The sequence below is a fragment of the Oncorhynchus clarkii genome, chromosome 19 (assembly GCF_045791955.1).
Source record: "Oncorhynchus clarkii lewisi isolate Uvic-CL-2024 chromosome 19, UVic_Ocla_1.0, whole genome shotgun sequence".
NCBI lineage: Eukaryota > Metazoa > Chordata > Actinopteri > Salmoniformes > Salmonidae > Oncorhynchus > Oncorhynchus clarkii.
Window position 1 is genome coordinate 61,756,021 of NC_092165.1, and position 18,158 is coordinate 61,774,178.

Sequence of the window (18,158 nt, forward strand, 5' to 3'; positions counted from 1 at the left end):
TGTGGTGAGTTAGTTAGTTAGTTGGTTAGTTGTCTGAGGTCCAGGATCCTTTACCAGAGAAACTCAGGGGTTCTGTGGTGAGTAGTTAGTTAGTTAGTTAGTTAGTTAGTTGTCTGAGGTCCAGGATCCTTTACCTGAGAAACTCAGGGGTTCTGTGGTGAGTAGTTAGTTAGTTAGTTAGTTAGTTAGTTAGTTGTCTGAGGTCCAGGATCCTTTACCTGAGAAACTCAGGGGTTCTGTGGTGAGTAGTTAGTTAGTTAGTTAGTTAGTTAGTTAGTTGTCTGAGGTCCAGGATCCTTTACCAGAGAAACTCAGGGGTTCTGTGGTGAGTAATTAGTTAGTTAGTTAGTTGTCTGAGGTCCAGGATCCTTTACCAGAGAAACTCAGGGGTTCTGTGGTGAGTAATTAGTTAGTTAGTTAGTTGTCTGAGGTCCAGGATCCTTTACCAGAGAAACTCAGGGGTTCTGTGGTGAGTTAGTTAGTTAGTTGGTTAGTTGTCTGAGGTCCAGGATCCTTTACCTGAGAAACTCAGGGGTTCTGTGGTGAGTAGTTAGTTAGTTAGTTAGTCTGAGGTCCAGGATCCTTTACCTGAGAAACTCAGGGGTTCTGTGGTGAGTAGTTAGTTAGTTGTCTGAGGTCCAGGATCCTTTACCAGAGAAACTCAGGGGTTCTGTGGTGAGTTAGTTAGTTAGTTGTCTGAGGTCCAGGATCCTTTACCTGAGAAACTCAGGGGTTCTGTGGTGAGTTAGTTAGTTAGTTGTCTGAGGTCCAGGATCCTTTACCAGAGAAACTCAGGGGTTCTGTGGTGAGTAGTTAGTTAGTTGTCTGAGGTCCAGGATCCTTTACCAGAGAAACTCAGGGGTTCTGTGGTGAGTAGTTAGTTAGTTGTCTGAGGTCCAGGATCCTTTACCAGAGAAACTCAGGGGTTCTGTGGTGAGTAATTAGTTAGTTAGTTAGTTGTCTGAGGTCCAGGATCCTTTACCTGAGAAACTCAGGGGTTCTGTGGTGAGTAATTAGTTAGTTAGTTAGTTGTCTGAGGTCCAGGATCCTTTACCAGAGAAACTCAGGGGTTCTGTGGTGAGTAATTAGTTAGTTAGTTAGTTGTCTGAGGTCCAGGATCCTTTACCAGAGAAACTCAGGGGTTCTGTGGTGAGTTAGTTAGTTAGTTGGTTAGTTGTCTGAGGTCCAGGATCCTTTACCTGAGAAACTCAGGGGTTCTGTGGTGAGTAGTTAGTTAGTTAGTCTGAGGTCCAGGATCCTTTACCTGAGAAACTCAGGGGTTCTGTGGTGAGTAGTTAGTTAGTTGTCTGAGGTCCAGGATCCTTTACCAGAGAAACTCAGGGGTTCTGTGGTGAGTTAGTTAGTTAGTTGTCTGAGGTCCAGGATCCTTTACCTGAGAAACTCAGGGGTTCTGTGGTGAGTAGTTAGTTGGTTGGTTAGTTACTTAGTTGTCTGAGGTCCAGGATCCTTTACCAGAGAAACTCAGGGGTTCTGTGGTGAGTTAGTTAGTTAGTTGTCTGAGGTCCAGGATCCTTTACCTGAGAAACTCAGGGGTTCTGTGGTGAGTTAGTTAGTTAGTTGTCTGAGGTCTAGGATCCTTTACCTGAGAAACTCAGGGGTTCTGTGGTGAGTAGTTAGTTAGTTAGTTGTCTGAGGTCCAGGATCCTTTACCTGAGAAACTCAGGGGTTGTGTGGTGAGTAGTTAGTTAGTTAGTTGTCTGAGGTCTAGGATCCTTTACCTGAGAAACTCAGGGGTTCTGTGGTGAGTAGTTAGTTAGTTAGTTAGTTAGTTAGTTAGTTAGTTAGTTAGTTGGTTGTCTGAGGTCCAGGATCCTTTACCAGAGAAACTCAGGGGTTCTGTGGTGAGTTAGTTAGTTAGTTGGTTAGTTGTCTGAGGTCCAGGATCCTTTACCTGAGAAACTCAGGGGTTCTGTGGTGAGTAGTTAGTTAGTTAGTTGTCTGAGGTCCAGGATCCTTTACCAGAGAAACTCAGGGGTTCTGTGGTGAGTAATTAGTTAGTTAGTTAGTTGTCTGAGGTCCAGGATCCTTTACCAGAGAAACTCAGGGGTTCTGTGGTGAGTTAGTTAGTTAGTTGGTTAGTTGTCTGAGGTCCAGGATCCTTTACCTGAGAAACTCAGGGGTTCTGTGGTGAGTAGTTAGTTAGTTAGTTAGTTGGTTAGTTGTCTGAGGTCCAGGATCCTTTACCAGAGAAACTCAGGGGTTCTGTGGTGAGTTAGTTAGTTAGTTGTCTGAGGTCCAGGATCCTTTACCAGAGAAACTCAGGGGTTCTGTGGTTAGTTAGTTAGTTAGTTGTCTGAGGTCCAGGATCCTTTACCAGAGACACTCAGGGGTTCTGTGGTGAGTTACTTAGTTAGTTGTCTGAGGTCCAGGATCCTTTACCAGAGAAACTCAGGGGTTCTGTGGTGAGTTAGTTAGTTAGTTGTCTGAGGTCCAGGATCCTTTACCAGAGAAACTCAGGGGTTCTGTGGTGAGTTAGTTAGTTAGTTGTCTGAGGTCTAGGATCCTTTACCAGGGAAACTCAGGGGTTCTGTGGTGAGTGAGTTAGTTAGTTAGTTGTCTGAGGTCTAGGATCCTTTACCTGAGAAACTCAGGGGTTCTGTGGTGAGTAGTTAGTTAGTTGTCTGAGGTCTAGGATCCTTTACCTGAGAAACTCAGGGGTTCTGTGGTGAGTAGTTAGTTGGTTGGTTAGTTACTTAGTTGTCTGAGGTCCAGGATCCTTTACCAGAGAAACTCAGGGGTTCTGTGGTGAGTTAGTTAGTTAGTTGTCTGAGGTCTAGGATCCTTTACCTGAGAAACTCAGGGGTTCTGTGGTGAGTAGTTAGTTAGTTAGTTGTCTGAGGTCCAGGAACCTTTACCAGAGAAACTCAGGGGTTCTGTGGTGAGTAGTTAGTTAGTTGTCTGAGGTCCAGGATCCTTTACCAGAGAAACTCAGGGGTTCTGTGGTGAGTAATTAGTTAGTTAGTTAGTTGTCTGAGGTCCAGGATCCTTTACCTGAGAAACTCAGGGGTTCTGTGGTGAGTAATTAGTTAGTTAGTTAGTTGTCTGAGGTCCAGGATCCTTTACCAGAGAAACTCAGGGGTTCTGTGGTGAGTAATTAGTTAGTTAGTTAGTTGTCTGAGGTCCAGGATCCTTTACCAGAGAAACTCAGGGGTTCTGTGGTGAGTAATTAGTTAGTTAGTTAGTTGTCTGAGGTCCAGGATCCTTTACCAGAGAAACTCAGGGGTTCTGTGGTGAGTTAGTTAGTTAGTTGGTTAGTTGTCTGAGGTCCAGGATCCTTTACCTGAGAAACTCAGGGGTTCTGTGGTGAGTAGTTAGTTAGTTAGTTAGTCTGAGGTCCAGGATCCTTTACCTGAGAAACTCAGGGGTTCTGTGGTGAGTAGTTAGTTAGTTGTCTGAGGTCCAGGATCCTTTACCAGAGAAACTCAGGGGTTCTGTGGTGAGTTAGTTAGTTAGTTGTCTGAGGTCCAGGATCCTTTACCTGAGAAACTCAGGGGTTCTGTGGTGAGTAGTTAGTTGGTTGGTTAGTTACTTAGTTGTCTGAGGTCCAGGATCCTTTACCAGAGAAACTCAGGGGTTCTGTGGTGAGTTAGTTAGTTAGTTGTCTGAGGTCCAGGATCCTTTACCTGAGAAACTCAGGGGTTCTGTGGTGAGTTAGTTAGTTAGTTGTCTGAGGTCTAGGATCCTTTACCTGAGAAACTCAGGGGTTCTGTGGTGAGTAGTTAGTTAGTTAGTTGTCTGAGGTCCAGGATCCTTTACCTGAGAAACTCAGGGGTTGTGTGGTGAGTAGTTAGTTAGTTAGTTGTCTGAGGTCTAGGATCCTTTACCTGAGAAACTCAGGGGTTCTGTGGTGAGTAGTTAGTTAGTTAGTTAGTTAGTTAGTTAGTTAGTTAGTTAGTTGGTTGTCTGAGGTCCAGGATCCTTTACCAGAGAAACTCAGGGGTTCTGTGGTGAGTTAGTTAGTTAGTTGGTTAGTTGTCTGAGGTCCAGGATCCTTTACCTGAGAAACTCAGGGGTTCTGTGGTGAGTAGTTAGTTAGTTAGTTGTCTGAGGTCCAGGATCCTTTACCAGAGAAACTCAGGGGTTCTGTGGTGAGTAATTAGTTAGTTAGTTAGTTGTCTGAGGTCCAGGATCCTTTACCAGAGAAACTCAGGGGTTCTGTGGTGAGTTAGTTAGTTAGTTGGTTAGTTGTCTGAGGTCCAGGATCCTTTACCTGAGAAACTCAGGGGTTCTGTGGTGAGTAGTTAGTTAGTTAGTTAGTTGGTTAGTTGTCTGAGGTCCAGGATCCTTTACCAGAGAAACTCAGGGGTTCTGTGGTGAGTTAGTTAGTTAGTTGTCTGAGGTCCAGGATCCTTTACCAGAGAAACTCAGGGGTTCTGTGGTTAGTTAGTTAGTTAGTTGTCTGAGGTCCAGGATCCTTTACCAGAGACACTCAGGGGTTCTGTGGTGAGTTACTTAGTTAGTTGTCTGAGGTCCAGGATCCTTTACCAGAGAAACTCAGGGGTTCTGTGGTGAGTTAGTTAGTTAGTTGTCTGAGGTCCAGGATCCTTTACCAGAGAAACTCAGGGGTTCTGTGGTGAGTTAGTTAGTTAGTTGTCTGAGGTCTAGGATCCTTTACCAGGGAAACTCAGGGGTTCTGTGGTGAGTGAGTTAGTTAGTTAGTTGTCTGAGGTCTAGGATCCTTTACCTGAGAAACTCAGGGGTTCTGTGGTGAGTAGTTAGTTAGTTGTCTGAGGTCTAGGATCCTTTACCTGAGAAACTCAGGGGTTCTGTGGTGAGTAGTTAGTTGGTTGGTTAGTTACTTAGTTGTCTGAGGTCCAGGATCCTTTACCAGAGAAACTCAGGGGTTCTGTGGTGAGTTAGTTAGTTAGTTGTCTGAGGTCTAGGATCCTTTACCTGAGAAACTCAGGGGTTCTGTGGTGAGTAGTTAGTTAGTTAGTTGTCTGAGGTCCAGGAACCTTTACCAGAGAAACTCAGGGGTTCTGTGGTGAGTTAGTTAGTTAGTTGTCTGAGGTCCAGGATCCTTTACCAGAGAAACTCAGGGGTTCTGTGGTGAGTTAGTTAGTTAGTTGTCTGAGGTCTAGGATCCTTTACCTGAGAAACTCAGGGGTTCTGTGGTGAGTAGTTAGTTAGTTAGTTGTCTGAGGTCCAGGATCCTTTACCTGAGAAACTCAGGGGTTCTGTGGTGAGTAGTTAGTTAGTTATTTGGTTGTCTGAGGTCCAGGATCCTTTACCTGAGAAACTCAGGGGTTCTGTGGTGAGTAGTTAGTTAGTTAGTTGTCTGAGGTCCAGGATCCTTTACCTGAGAAACTCAGGGGTTCTGTGGTGAGTAGTTAGTTAGTTAGTTAGTTGGTTAGTTGGTTGTCTGAGGTCCAGGATCCTTTACCTGAGAAACTCAGGGGTTCTGTGGTGAGTAGTTAGTTAGTTAGTTGGTTGTCTCAGGTCCAGGATCCTTTACCAGAGAAACTCAGGGGTTCTGTGGTTAGTTAGTTAGTTAGTTAGTTAGTTAGTTAGTTAGTTAGTTAGTTAGTTGGTTGTCTGAGGTCCAGGATCCTTTACCTGAGAAACTCAGGGGTTCTGTGGTGAGTAGTTAGTTAGTTAGTTGTCTGAGGTCCAGGATCCTTTACCTGAGAAACTCAGGGGTTCTGTGGTGAGTAGTTAGTTAGTTAGTTAGTTAGTTAGTTAGTTGGTTGTCTGAGGTCCAGGATCCTTTACCTGAGAAACTCAGGGGTTCTGTGGTGAGTAGTTAGTTAGTTAGTTGGTTGTCTGAGGTCCAGGATCGTTTACCTGAGAAACTCAGGGGTTCTGTGGTGAGTAGTTAGTTAGTTAGTTGGTTGTCTCAGGTCCAGGATCCTTTACCTGAGAAACTCAGGGGTTCTGTGGTGAGTAGTTAGTTAGTTAGTTAGTTAGTTAGTTGTCTGAGGTCTAGGATCCTTTACCTGAGAAACTCAGGGGTTCTGTGGTGAGTTAGTTAGTTAGTTGTCTGAGGTCCAGGATCCTTTACCTGAGAAACTCAGGGGTTCTGTGGTGAGTAGTTAGTTAGTTAGTTGTCTGAGGTGCAGAGTCCTCATCCTGAAGTGTTCTGTAGTTAGTGGTTGTTGTAATATTGACTGGTTCTAATCAGGCTTCATTATCGAGTCTTTGTAAATCTACCCCCCCCCCCTCTGTCTCCTACCCCTCTCTCTCTGTCTCCTACCCCTCCCTCTCTGTCTCCTACCCCTCCCTCTCTGTCTCCTACCCCTCCCTCTCTGTCTCCTACCCCTCCCTCTCTGTCTCCTACCCCTCCCTCTCTGTCTCCTAACCCTCCCTCTTTGTCTCCTAACCCTCCCTCTCTGTCTCCTAACCCTCCTGTAATGTCTCTAGGCCGTAGGCCCTCCTCTCTGTCTCCTAACCCTCCTGTAATGTCTCTAGGCCGTAGGCCCTCCTCTCTGTCTCCTAACCCTCCTGTAATGTCTCTAGGCCGTTGACCAAGGATGTGTAATTCCAAACCTTACTGTTCTGATGATAATTAAAAATCACAATTCTACTTCAGAAGAATGTAATGCAGATATACCCTCTGGTTCTCGCCTGGTCTCAGATCTGTTAGTGTTGGCTCACAGCCCATGGTTGTCTGTCTGTCCTCTCCTCCTAACCTAACTGTCATCCTGTCTGTCCTCTCCTCCTAACCCAACTGTCATCCTGTCTGTCCCCTCCTCCTAACCCAACTGTCCTCCTGTCTGTCCTCTCCTCCTAACCCAACTGTCCTCCTGTCTGTCCTTTCCTCCTAACCCAACTGTCCTCCTGTCTGTCCTCTCCTCCTAACCCAACTGTCCTCCTGTCTGTCCTCTCCTCCTAACCCAACTGTCCTCCTGTCTGTCCTCTCCTCCTAACCCAACTGTCCTCCTGTCTGTCCCCTCCTCCTAACCCAACTGTCCTCCTGTCTGTCCCCTCCTCCTAACCCAACTGTCCTCCTGTCTGTCCCCTCCTCCTAACCTAACTGTCCTCCTGTCTGTCCTCTCCTCCTAACCTGTCTGTCCTCCTGTCTGTCCCCCAGAGTGAGCGTCTCCATTCCGACCTGATCGTCTGCGTTGTCATCGCCGTCCTCTTCTCCTAACCTAACTGTCCTCTCCTCCTAACCTGTCTGTCCTCCTGTCTGTCCCCCAGAGTGAGCGTCTCCATTCCGACCTGATCGTCTGCGTTGTCATCGCCGTCCCCTCCTCCTAACCTAACTGTCCTCCTGTCTGTCCTCTCCTCCTAACCTAACTGTCCTCCTGTCTGTCCTCTCCTCCTAACCTAACTGTCCTGTCTGTCCTCTCCTCCTAACCTGTCTGTCCTCCTGTCTGTCCCCCAGAGTGAGCGTCTCCATTCCGACCTGATCGTCTGCGTTGTCATCGCCGTCCTCTACTTTGCCATCCACGTCAGCACCATGTTCATCGTTCTGCAGGTACAGTAGAGCTCTGCATCATTAATCTCTTGCCGTTGTGCCCTTGAGCAGGGCACTAAACTGCTTTGGTGACGTTGTGATGTCTCTCTCCTCTACTCACCCCCTCTTCTCTCTCTCTCTCTCTCTCTCTCTCTCTCTCTCTCTCTCTCTCTCTCTCTCTCTCTCTCTCTCTCTCTCTCTCTCTCTCTCTCTCTCTCTCTCTCTCTCTCTCTCTCTCTCTCTCTCTCTCTCTCTCTCTCTCTCTCTCTCTCTCTCTCTCTCTCTCTCTCTCTCTCTCTCTCTCTCTCTCTCTCTCTCTCTCTCTCTCTCTCCTCTCCTCTCCTCTCCCTCTCCTCTCTCTCTCCCTCTCTCCCTCTCTTCTCTCCCCTCTCTCTCTCCCCCTCTCTCTTCTCCCTCTCTCTCTCCTCTCCCCCCTCTCCCTCCCTGTCCCACCATCTGTCTTGCTTCTCTCTCCCCTCTTCTCTCTCTCCCCTCTTCTCTCTCTCTCCTCTCTCTCTCTCCACTCTCTCTCATCTCCCCTCTTCTCTCTCTCGCCTCTCTGTTGACCACCACAGCCGTTCCTGAGCTACGTGCTGTATTCTCTACTGGGAGCGGTGGGCCTGCTGACACATTACCTGCTGCCTCAGGTCCGCAAGCAGCTACCCTGGTACTGCTTCTCACACCCACTGCTCAAGACCAGGGAGTATTACCAGTTTGAGGTCAGAGGTAAGACTCCCTGAATACCCCACCTTCCTGAATACCCCACCTTCCTGAATACCCCACCTCCCTGAATACCCCACCTCCCTGAATACCCCACCTCCCTGAATACCCCACCACCCTGAATACCCCACCCCCCTAAATACCCCACCACCCTGAATACCCCACCCCCCTGAATACCCCACCCCCCTGAATACCCCACCCCCCTGAATACCCCACCACCCTAAATACCTGACTGTCTTTCCTGCTGTCAGTTAACATTTTAGGGGCCATTTTAACAGACTTGCATATTATCCTGATCCAGAACTATGTTCAAGGGGGTTCCAATTCAAAGTGCTTTTTCTTCCAGGAGTAGGATGAGTCTCCGTCTCCGGGAAACTGGTCCGATGTGTAATAGGTTATATTCACAACGTAGCCACGTTGCTAACTGACTGACCGAACCCTTTGTTTGTTTGTTTTGTATGTAGGCGCGGCCCATGTGATGTGGTTTGAGAAACTCCATGTGTGGCTGCTGTTCTTAGAGAAGAATATTCTGTATCCCCTGGTCATCCTCAACGTGCTGAGTGGCAGCGTCAGGGATCTGGCCAGTCCCAGGAAACTGGACACGGAGTGAGTTCTCTGCTTGGCTTTATCTCAAATGCTAACCTATACTGGTTTTAGTGACTTGCCAGCTGGGTCGTTAAACATGCAGTCATAAAGTCCCCTCTTCTTATCTCTCTCTTCCCCTCTTTCCCTCTCTCCATTTCTCTCTCTTTTCCCTCTCTCCATTTCTCTCTCTTTTCCCTCTCTCCATTTCGCTCTCTTTTCCCTCTCTCCATTTCGTTCTCTTTTCCCTCTCTCCATTTCTCTCTTTTCCCTCTCTCCATTTCCCTCTCTTTCCCTCTCTCCATTTCCCTCTCTTTTCCTCTCTCCATTTCCCTCTCTTTCCCTCTCTCCATTTCTCTCTTTTCCCTCTCTCCATTTCTCTCTTTCCCTCTCTCCATTTCCCTCTCTTTCCCTCTCTCCATTTCCCTCTCTTTTCCTCTCTCCATTTCCCTCGTTTTCCCTCTCTTTCCCTCTCTCCATTTCCCTCTCTTTCCCTCTCTCCATTTCCCTCTCTTTCCCTCTCTCCATTTCCCTCTCTTTCCCTCTCTCCATTTCCCTCTCTTTCCCTCTCTCCATTTCCCTCTTTCCCTCTCTCCATTTCCCTCTCTTTCCCTCTCTCCATTTCCCTCTCTTTCCCTCTCTCCATTTCCCTCTCTTTCCCTCTCTCCATTTCCCTCTCTTTCCCTCTCTCTCTTTCCCTCTCTCCATTTCTCTATTTTCCCTCTCTCCATTTCTCTATTTTCCCTCTCTCCATTTCTCTCTTTTCCCTCTCTCCATTTCTCTCTTTTCCCTCTCTCCATTTCTCTCTTTTCCCTCTCTCCATTTCTCTCTTTTCCCTCTCTCCATTTCTCTCTTTTCCCTCTCTCCATTTCTCTCTTTTCCCTCTCTCCATTTCTCTCTTTTCCCTCTCTCCATTTCTCTCTTTTCCCTCTCTCCATTTCTCTCTTTTCCCTCTCTCCATTTCTCTCTTTTCCCTCTCTCCATTTCTCTCTTTTCCCTCTCTCCATTTCTCTCTTTTCCCTCTCTCCATTTCTCTCTTTTCCCTCTCTCCATTTCTCTCTTTTCCCTCTCTCCATTTCTCTCTTTTCCCTCTCTCCATTTCTCTCTTTTCCCTCTCTCCATTTCTCTCTTTTCCCTCTCTCCATTTCTCTCTTTTCCCTCTCTCCATTTCTCTCTTTTCCCTCTCTCCATTTCTCTCTTTTCCCTCTCTCCATTTCTCTCTTTTCCCTCTCTCCATTTCTCTCTTTTCCCTCTCTCCATTTCTCTCTTTTCCCTCTCTCCATTTCTCTCTTTTCCCTCTCTCCATTTTTCTCTCTTTTCCCTCTCTCCATTTTTCTCTCTTTTCCCTCTCTCCATTTTCCTCTCTTTCCCTCTCTCCATTTTCCTGTCTTTCCCTCTCTCCATTTCCCTCTCTTTCCCTCTCTCCCTCTCTTTCCCTCTCTCCCTCTCTTTCCCTCTCTCCCTCTCTTTCCCTCTCTCCCTCTCTTTCCCTCTCTCTCTCTCTTTCCCTCTCTCTCTCTCTTTCCCTCTCTCTCTCTCTTTCCCTCTCTCTCTCTCTTTCCCTCTCTCTCTCTCTTTCCCTCTCTCTCTCTCTTTCCCTCTCTCTCTCTCTTTCCCTCTCTCTCTCTCTTTCCCTCTCTCTCTCTCTTTCCCTCTCTCTCTCTCTTTCCCTCTCTCTCTCTCTTTCCCTCTCTCCATTTCCCTCTCTCCATTTCCCTCTCTCCATTTCCCTCTCTCCATTTCCCTCTCTCCATTTCCCTCTCTCCATTTCCCTCTCTCCATTTCCCTCTCTCCATTTCCCTCTCTCCATTTCCCTCTCTCTATTTCCCTCTCTCTTTTCCCTCTCTCTTTTCCCTCTCTCCATTTCCCTCTCTCTTTTCCCTCTCTCCATTTCCCTCTCTTTTCCCTCTCTCCATTTCCCTCTCTCTTTTCCCTCTCTCCATTTCCCTCTCTCCATTTCCCTCTCTTTCCCTCTCTCCATTTCCCTCTCTTTCCCTCTCTCCATTTCCCTCTCTTTCCCTCTCTCCATTTCCCTCTCTTTCCCTCTCTCCATTTCCCTCTCTTTCCCTCTCTCCATTTCCCTCTCTTTCCCTCTCTCCATTTCCCTCTCTTTCCCTCTCTCCATTTCCCTCTCTTTCCCTCTCTCCATTTCCCTCTCTTTCCCTCTCTCCATTTCCCTCTCTTTCTCTCTCTCCATTTCCCTCTCTCCATTTCTCTCTCTCCATTTCTCTCTCTCCATTTCCCTCTCTCCATTTCCCTCTCTCCATTTCCCTCTCTCCATTTCCCTCTCTCCATTTCCCTCTCTCCATTTCCCTCTCTTTCTCTCTCTCCATTTCCCTCTCTTTCTCTCTCTCCATTTCCCTCTCTCCATTTCTCTCTCTCCATTTCCCTCTCTCCATTTCTCTCTCTCCATTTCCCTCTCTCCATTTCTCTCTCTCCATTTCCCTCTCTCCATTTCTATCTCTTTTCCCTCTCTCCATTTCCCTCTCTCCATTTCTATCTATTTTCCCTCTCTCCATTTCTCTTTCCCTCTCTCCATTTCCCTCTCTCCATTTCTATCTCTTTTCCCTCTCTCCATTTCTCTTTCCCTCTCTCCATTCCCCTCCTTTACAGGGTTGGAGCGTTGATGATAACAGTGGCAGGTCTGAAGCTGCTTCGTTCCTCCTACAGCAGCCCCACATACCAGTACATCACAGTACTCTTCACCGTCCTCTTCTTCACCTTCGACTACCGCAACCTATCAGAGACCCTGCTGCTAGACCTCTTTCTCATGTCCATCGTTTTCAGCAAGGTGAGTGGAACTAAGGGAGATGTTTTATTAGGGCAAGTAGAGCCGACCCCATTTAGTCGACTGGTCGATTTTGTTTGGTGAGATTGTGTTAGTCGAGCAGTGGTTAATGTATACAACAAAAACGATGGTACAGGAGACTGATTCACGCCCGTCTGATTCACGCCCGTCTGATTCACGCCAGTCTGATTCACGCCAGTCTGATTCACGCCAGTCTGATTCACGCCCGTCTGATTCACGCCCGTCTGATTCACGCCCGTCTGATTCACGCCCGTCTGATTCACGCCCGTCTGATTCACGCCCGTCTGATTCACGCCCGTCTGATTCACGCCAGTCTGATTCACGCCAGTCTGATTCACGCCAGTCTGATTCACGCCAGTCTGATTCACGCCAGTCTGATTCACGCCTGTCTGATTCACGCCTGTCTGATTCACGCCTGTCTGATTCACGGCTGTCTGATTCACGCCTGTCTGATTCACGCCTGTCTGATTCACGCCAGTCTGATTCACGCCAGTCTGATTCACGCCAGTCTGATTCACGCCAGTCTGATTCACGCCTGTCTGATTCACGCCTGCCTGATTCACGCCTGCCTGATTCACGCCTGTCTGATTCACGCCTGTCTGAGTGGATTAATCCATTGTAGAGGCCTGTCTGAGTGGATTAATCCATTATAGAGGCCTGTCTGAGTGGATTAATCCATTGTAGAGGTTTGTCTCAGTGGACTAATCCATTGTAGAGGCCTGTCTCAGTGGAGTAATCCATTGTAGAGGCCTGTCTCAGTGGACTAATCCATTATAGAGGCCTGTCTCAGTGAACTAATCCATTGTAGAGGCCTGTCTCAGTGGACTAATCCATTGTAGAGGCCTGTCTCAGTGGACTAATCAAATCAAATCAAATTTATTTATATAGCCCTTCGTACATCAGCTGATGTCTCAAAGTGCTGTACAGAAACCCAGCCTAAAACCCCAAACAGCAAGCAATGCAGGTGTAGAAGCACGGTGGCTAGGAAAAACTCCCTAGAAAGGCCAAAACCTAGGAAGAAACCTAGAGAGGAACCAGGCTATGTGGGGTGGCCAGTCCTCTTCTGGCTGTGCCGGGTGGAGATTATAACAAAACATGGTCAAGATGTTCAAATGTTCATAAATGACCAGCATGGTCGAATAATAATAAGGCAGAATAGTTGAAACTGGAGCAGCAGCACAGTCAGGTGGACTGGGGACAGCAAGGAGTCATCATGTCAGGTATTCCTGGGGCATGGTCCTAGGGCTCAGGTCCTCAGAGAGAGAGAAAGAGAGAAGGAGAGAATTAGAGAACGCACACTTAGATTCACACAGGACACCGAATAGGACAGGAGAAGTACTCCAGATATAACAAACTGACCCTAGCCCCCCGACACATAAACTACTGCAGCATAAATACTGGAGGCTGAGACAGGAGGGGTCAGGAGACAGGAGACTAATCCATTGTAGAGGCCTGTCTGAGTGGACTAATCCATTATAGAGGCCTGTCTCAGTGAACTAATCCATTAGAGGCCTGTCTCAGTGGACTAATCCATTATAGAGGCCTGTCTCAGTGGACTAATCCATTGTGGAGGCCTGTCTCAGTGGACTAATCCATTGTGGAGGCCTGTCTCAGTGAACTAATCCATTGTGGAGGCCTGTCTCAGTAAACTAATCCATTGTGGAGGCCTGTCTCAGTGGACTAATCCATTATAGAGGCCTGTCTCAGTGGACTAAACCATTGTGGAGGCCTGTCTCAGTGGACTAATCCATTGTGGAGGCCTGTCTCAGTGGAATAATCCATTATAGAGGCCTGTCTCAGTGGACTAAACCATTGTGGAGGCCTGTCTCAGTAAACTAATCCATTGTGGAGGCCTGTCTCAGTAAACTAATCCATTGTGGAGGCCTGTCTCAGTGGACTAATCCATTGTAGAGGCCTGTCTCAGTGGACTAATCCATTGTGGAGGCCTGTCTCAGTGAACTAATCCATTGTAGAGGCCTGTCTCAGTGGACTAATCCATTGTAGAGGCCTGTCTCAGTGGAATAATCCATTGTGGAGGCCTGTCTCAGTGAACTAATCCATTGTAGAGCCCTGTCTCAGTGGACTAATCCATTGTAGAGGCCTGTCTCAGTGGACTAATCCATTGTAGAGGCCTGTCTCAGTGGAATAATCCATTGTGGAGGCCTGTCTCAGTGAACTAGTCCATTATAGAGGCCTGTCTCAGTGGACTAAACCATTGTGGAGGCCTGTCTCAGTGGACTAAACCATTATAGAGGCCTGTCTCAGTGGAATAATCCATTATAGAGGCCTGTCTCAGTGGACTAAACCATTGTGGAGGCCTGTCTCAGTGGACTAAACCATTGTGGAGGCCGCGGGGATGACACATCAATATCACCAGAAGTAAATTTACTGTTACCATCATTTCTAGTCTACAATGTTTGTTTGGTTATGGTAATTTATGTTAATTCATTCAGTATATTATTATTCCAGTCTTACCGTTGTCATTGTAGGAGTGGACACGTTGTTTACACAGCGAACAACCCTAGGCTACGCTTGTGAGGAAATAGTTTCGGTTTATTTCATTCCATTTATTCATTGTCTTTTTGTTTGGAGCGCTCCTGTCAATCTTGAGTAAGGACACACACCTGATTCCGCATATAGAAGTAGGACTAGTCTACCTGTGTTGGGGACTAGTCTACCTGTGAAGGACTAGTCTACCTGTGAAGGACTAGTCTACCTGTGTAGGGGACTGGTCTACCTGTGTAGGGGACTGGTCTACCTGTGTAGGGGACTGGTCTACCTGTGTAGGGGACTGGTCTACCTGTGTAAGGGACTGGTCTACCTGTGTAGGGGACTGGTCTACCTGTATAGGGGACTGGTCTACCTGTGTAGGGGACTGGTCTACCTGTGTAGGGGACTGGTCTACCTGTGTAGGGGACTGGTCTACCTGTGTCGGGGACTGGTCTACCTGTGTCGGGGACTGGTCTGCCTGTGTCGGGGACTGGTCTGCCTGTGTCGGGGACTGGTCTGCCTGTGTCGGGGACTGGTCTGCCTGTGTCGGGGACTGGTCTGCCTGTGTCGGGGACTGGTCTGCCTGTGTCGGAGACTGGTCTGCCTGTGTCGGGGACTGGTCTGCCTGTGTCGGGGACTGGTCTGCCTGTGTCGGGGACTGGTCTGCCTGTGTCGGGGACTGGTCTGCCTGTGTCGGGGACTGGTCTGCCTGTGTCGGGGACTGGTCTACCAGGCCTGTGTGCAAATGGAGACCTATAAATGTGCCCATTTGGGGATCTGATATTATTTCTGATTGTCTTAACTCATCACTGTGGAACTTCTCAAAGTCATGTTTTCATCGCCTCAAACAGCAAGTAAACAAAGTGTGTTTTTTTCCATCCATTGAGAGTGACAATAGTTCCTCCAACGTGGCCTATTTGAAAAACATTTCCAGCTTTCTCCCTTTCTATAACCACTCAGCATGAATGGGGGGAAACGATGTCATGCTCTGAAACGTCATGAAATAGGCCTACCTGATTACTTCTTATTCTTTGGGCAAATAGCCTACAGCCGTGTCTGTCTGTCCAGAGCTCACTGGCCCAAATAGCCTACAGCCGTGTCTCTGTCCAGAACTCACTGGCCCAGGAAACTCTTGAGGGCCCAGAACATTTGATACAATGTTTCCAGTTTTCTAGCATGAGCTTTGGCTGGACTAAGTTGATAGTTGATACAATGTTTCCATTTTGCTAGCATGAGCTTTGGCTGGACTAAGTTGATAGTTGATACAATGTTTCCAGTTTGCTAGCATGAGCTTTGGCTGGACTAAGTTGATAGTTGATACAATGTTTCCAGTTTGCTAGCATGAGCTTTGGCTGGACTAAGTTGATACAATGTTTCCAGTTTTCTAGCATGAGCTTTGGCTGGACTAAGTTGATAGTTGATACAATGTTTCCAGTTTTCTAGCATGAGCTTTGGCTGGACTAAGTTGATAGTTGATACAATGTTTCCAGTTTTCTAGCATGAGCTTTGGCTGGACTAAGTTGATAGTTGATACAATGTTTCCAGTTCCTTCCAGACAGGCCATACATTTGATACAATGTTTCTAGTTCCTTCCAGACAGGCCATGTGTAGCCAATGTGATTTATAGGATCATTATTTTCAGCAGGAGATGCTTGCAACCTTCCGGTTACTAGTCCAACGCTCTAACCATCAATGTGTATTTTCACGTTCAATACAGTGAGGGGAGAAAAGTATTTGATCCCCCTTGCTGATTTTGTACGTTTGCCCGCTGACAAAGAAATGATCCGTCTATCATTTTAATGGTAGATTTACGTACAAAATTTGCAAGGGGATCAAATACTCTTTTCCCCCCTCACTGTAAATGTAAAGAAGGTAAACATGTAAGTGTTTTGTGTAGTACATATGAAGTTAACTCTAATATAATAATAAGAAGAACTCCTCCTCTCTATCTCTCTCTCCTGTTGTGTAGCTCTGGGAGCTGTTCTACAAGCTGTGTTTTATCTACACCTACATCGCCCCCTGGCAGATCACCTGGGGGTCGGCCTTTCACGCCTTCGCTCAGCCCTTCGCTGTGCCTCGTATCCTTTTTGGTTTTCTTACCGTGGTCAGATGGACCTCCCACGTGATCTCTACTGTCAAGACTATTTACTCACGTCTGAATGGACAACCTTTTTTTACAGGTTTCTCCCCTTTTTCCACAGAACGGCTATAAATAATTGAGAATAGATACCCACACACTGTTGAATAACCTTGTTTTTCATGTTGATCATGTCCTGAATATAGTATAGATGTTAATTTAGCTGAGAGTAGGACTTGATGCATCTCGGATTTATCTTTTTAAGGCTATGGTGAGGTGTGTAAATGTCCTTGACTCCCCACTCTCTCCCAGACTCTGCCATGTTGTTTGTTCAGGCTGTAGTGTCAGCTGTCCTCTCTACTCCTCTCAACCCTTTCCTGGGCAGCGCCATCTTCATCACCTCCTACGTCAGACCTGTCAAGTTCTGGGAGAGAGACTACAAGTAATGATCTCTCTGATACTAGTCTGTCACTGTCTGTAGTCAATGATCTCTCTGATACTAGTCTGTCACTGTCTGTAGTCAATGATCTCTCTGATACTAGTCTGTCACTGTCTGTAGTCAATGATCTCTCTGACACTAGTCTGTCACTGTCTGTCTAGCTGTTTGTCTGTCGCTCTCTCTCTCTCTGTGTCTCTCTGTTTCTCGCTCTGTCTCTGTCATTCTCTCTGTGTCTGTCTGTCTGTCTTTATGTCTTGTCATTTTACTCCTCTTGGTAGATGTGTGTTGGTAGTATCAGTCGGAGTGAATTTCTGATTGATCTGTTCTCTATTGCAGCACTAAGAGAGTGGATCACTCCAACACCAGACTGGCTTCTCAACTGGACAGAAACCCAGGTGGGTGGAATCTGCCTCTGTCTCTGTCTCGGCATTTACATGACATGTTAGTCATTTATCAGACTCTCTTATCCAGAGGCACTTCATTCATCTTCAGATAGCTAGGTGAGACAACCACATATCACAGTAGTTAGTATATTCAGATAGCTAGGTGAGACAACCACATATCACAGTAGTTAGTATATTCAGATAGCTAGGTGGGACAACCACATATCACAGTAGTTAGTATATTCAGATAGCTAGGTGAGACAACCACATATCACAGTAGTTAGTATATTCATCTTCAGATAGCTAGGTGAGACAACCACATATCACAGTAGTTAGTATATTCAGATAGCTAGGTGGGACAACCACATATCACAGTAGTTAGTATATTCAGATAGCTAGGTGGACAACCACATATCACAGTAGTTAGTATATTCAGATAGCTAGGTGAGACAACCACATATCACAGTAGTTAGTATATTCAGATAGCTAGGTGAGACAACCACATATCACAGTAGTTAGTATATTCAGATAGCTAGGTGGGACAACCACATATCACAGTAGTTAGTATATTCAGATAGCTAGGTGAGACAACCACATATCACAGTAGTTAGTATATTCAGATAGCTAGGTGAGACAACCACATATCACAGTAGTTAGTATATTCAGATAGCTAGGTGAGACCACCACATATCACAGTAGTTAGTATATTTATATTCAGATAGCTAGGTGGACAACCACATATCACAGTAGTTAGTATATTCAGATAGCTAGGTGAGACCACCACATATCACAGTTGTTAGTATATTCAGATAGCTAGGTGAGACAACCACATATCACAGTAGTTAGTATATTCAGATAGCTAGGTGAGACAACCACATATCACAGTAGTTAGTATATTCAGATAGCTAGGTGGACAACCACATATCACAGTAGTTAGTATATTCAGATAGCTAGGTGAGACAACCACATATCACAGTAGTTAGTATATTCAGATAGCTAGGTGGACAACCACATATCACAGTAGTTAGTATATTCAGATAGCTAGGTGAGACAACCACATATCACAGTAGTTAGTATATTCAGATAGCTAGGTGAGACAACCACATATCACAGTAGTTAGTATATTCAGATAGCTAGGTGGGACAACCACATATCACAGTAGTTAGTATATTCAGATAGCTAGGTGAGACCACCACATATCACAGTAGTTAGTATATTCAGATAGCTAGGTGAGACCA

The 18,158-nt window shown here is 46.5% G+C and overlaps 1 protein-coding gene across 2 annotated transcripts in view; it reads left to right on the forward strand.

Annotated features, from left to right (window-relative positions):
* The window catches only part of LOC139375461 (pecanex 1), an 88,137-nt gene that overhangs the window by 44,121 nt on the left and 25,858 nt on the right, over nucleotides 1-18,158 (forward strand). For both annotated transcript variants that reach the window (XM_071117272.1, XM_071117273.1), the window contains exons 18-24: nucleotides 7,349-7,441; nucleotides 7,996-8,146; nucleotides 8,605-8,746; nucleotides 11,336-11,513; nucleotides 15,991-16,099; nucleotides 16,411-16,540; nucleotides 16,874-16,932. In XM_071117272.1, coding sequence (XP_070973373.1) covers nucleotides 7,349-7,441; nucleotides 7,996-8,146; nucleotides 8,605-8,746; nucleotides 11,336-11,513; nucleotides 15,991-16,099; nucleotides 16,411-16,540; nucleotides 16,874-16,932 — 862 coding nt within the window. The remainder of the gene's footprint in view (nucleotides 1-7,348; nucleotides 7,442-7,995; nucleotides 8,147-8,604; nucleotides 8,747-11,335; nucleotides 11,514-15,990; nucleotides 16,100-16,410; nucleotides 16,541-16,873; nucleotides 16,933-18,158) is intronic.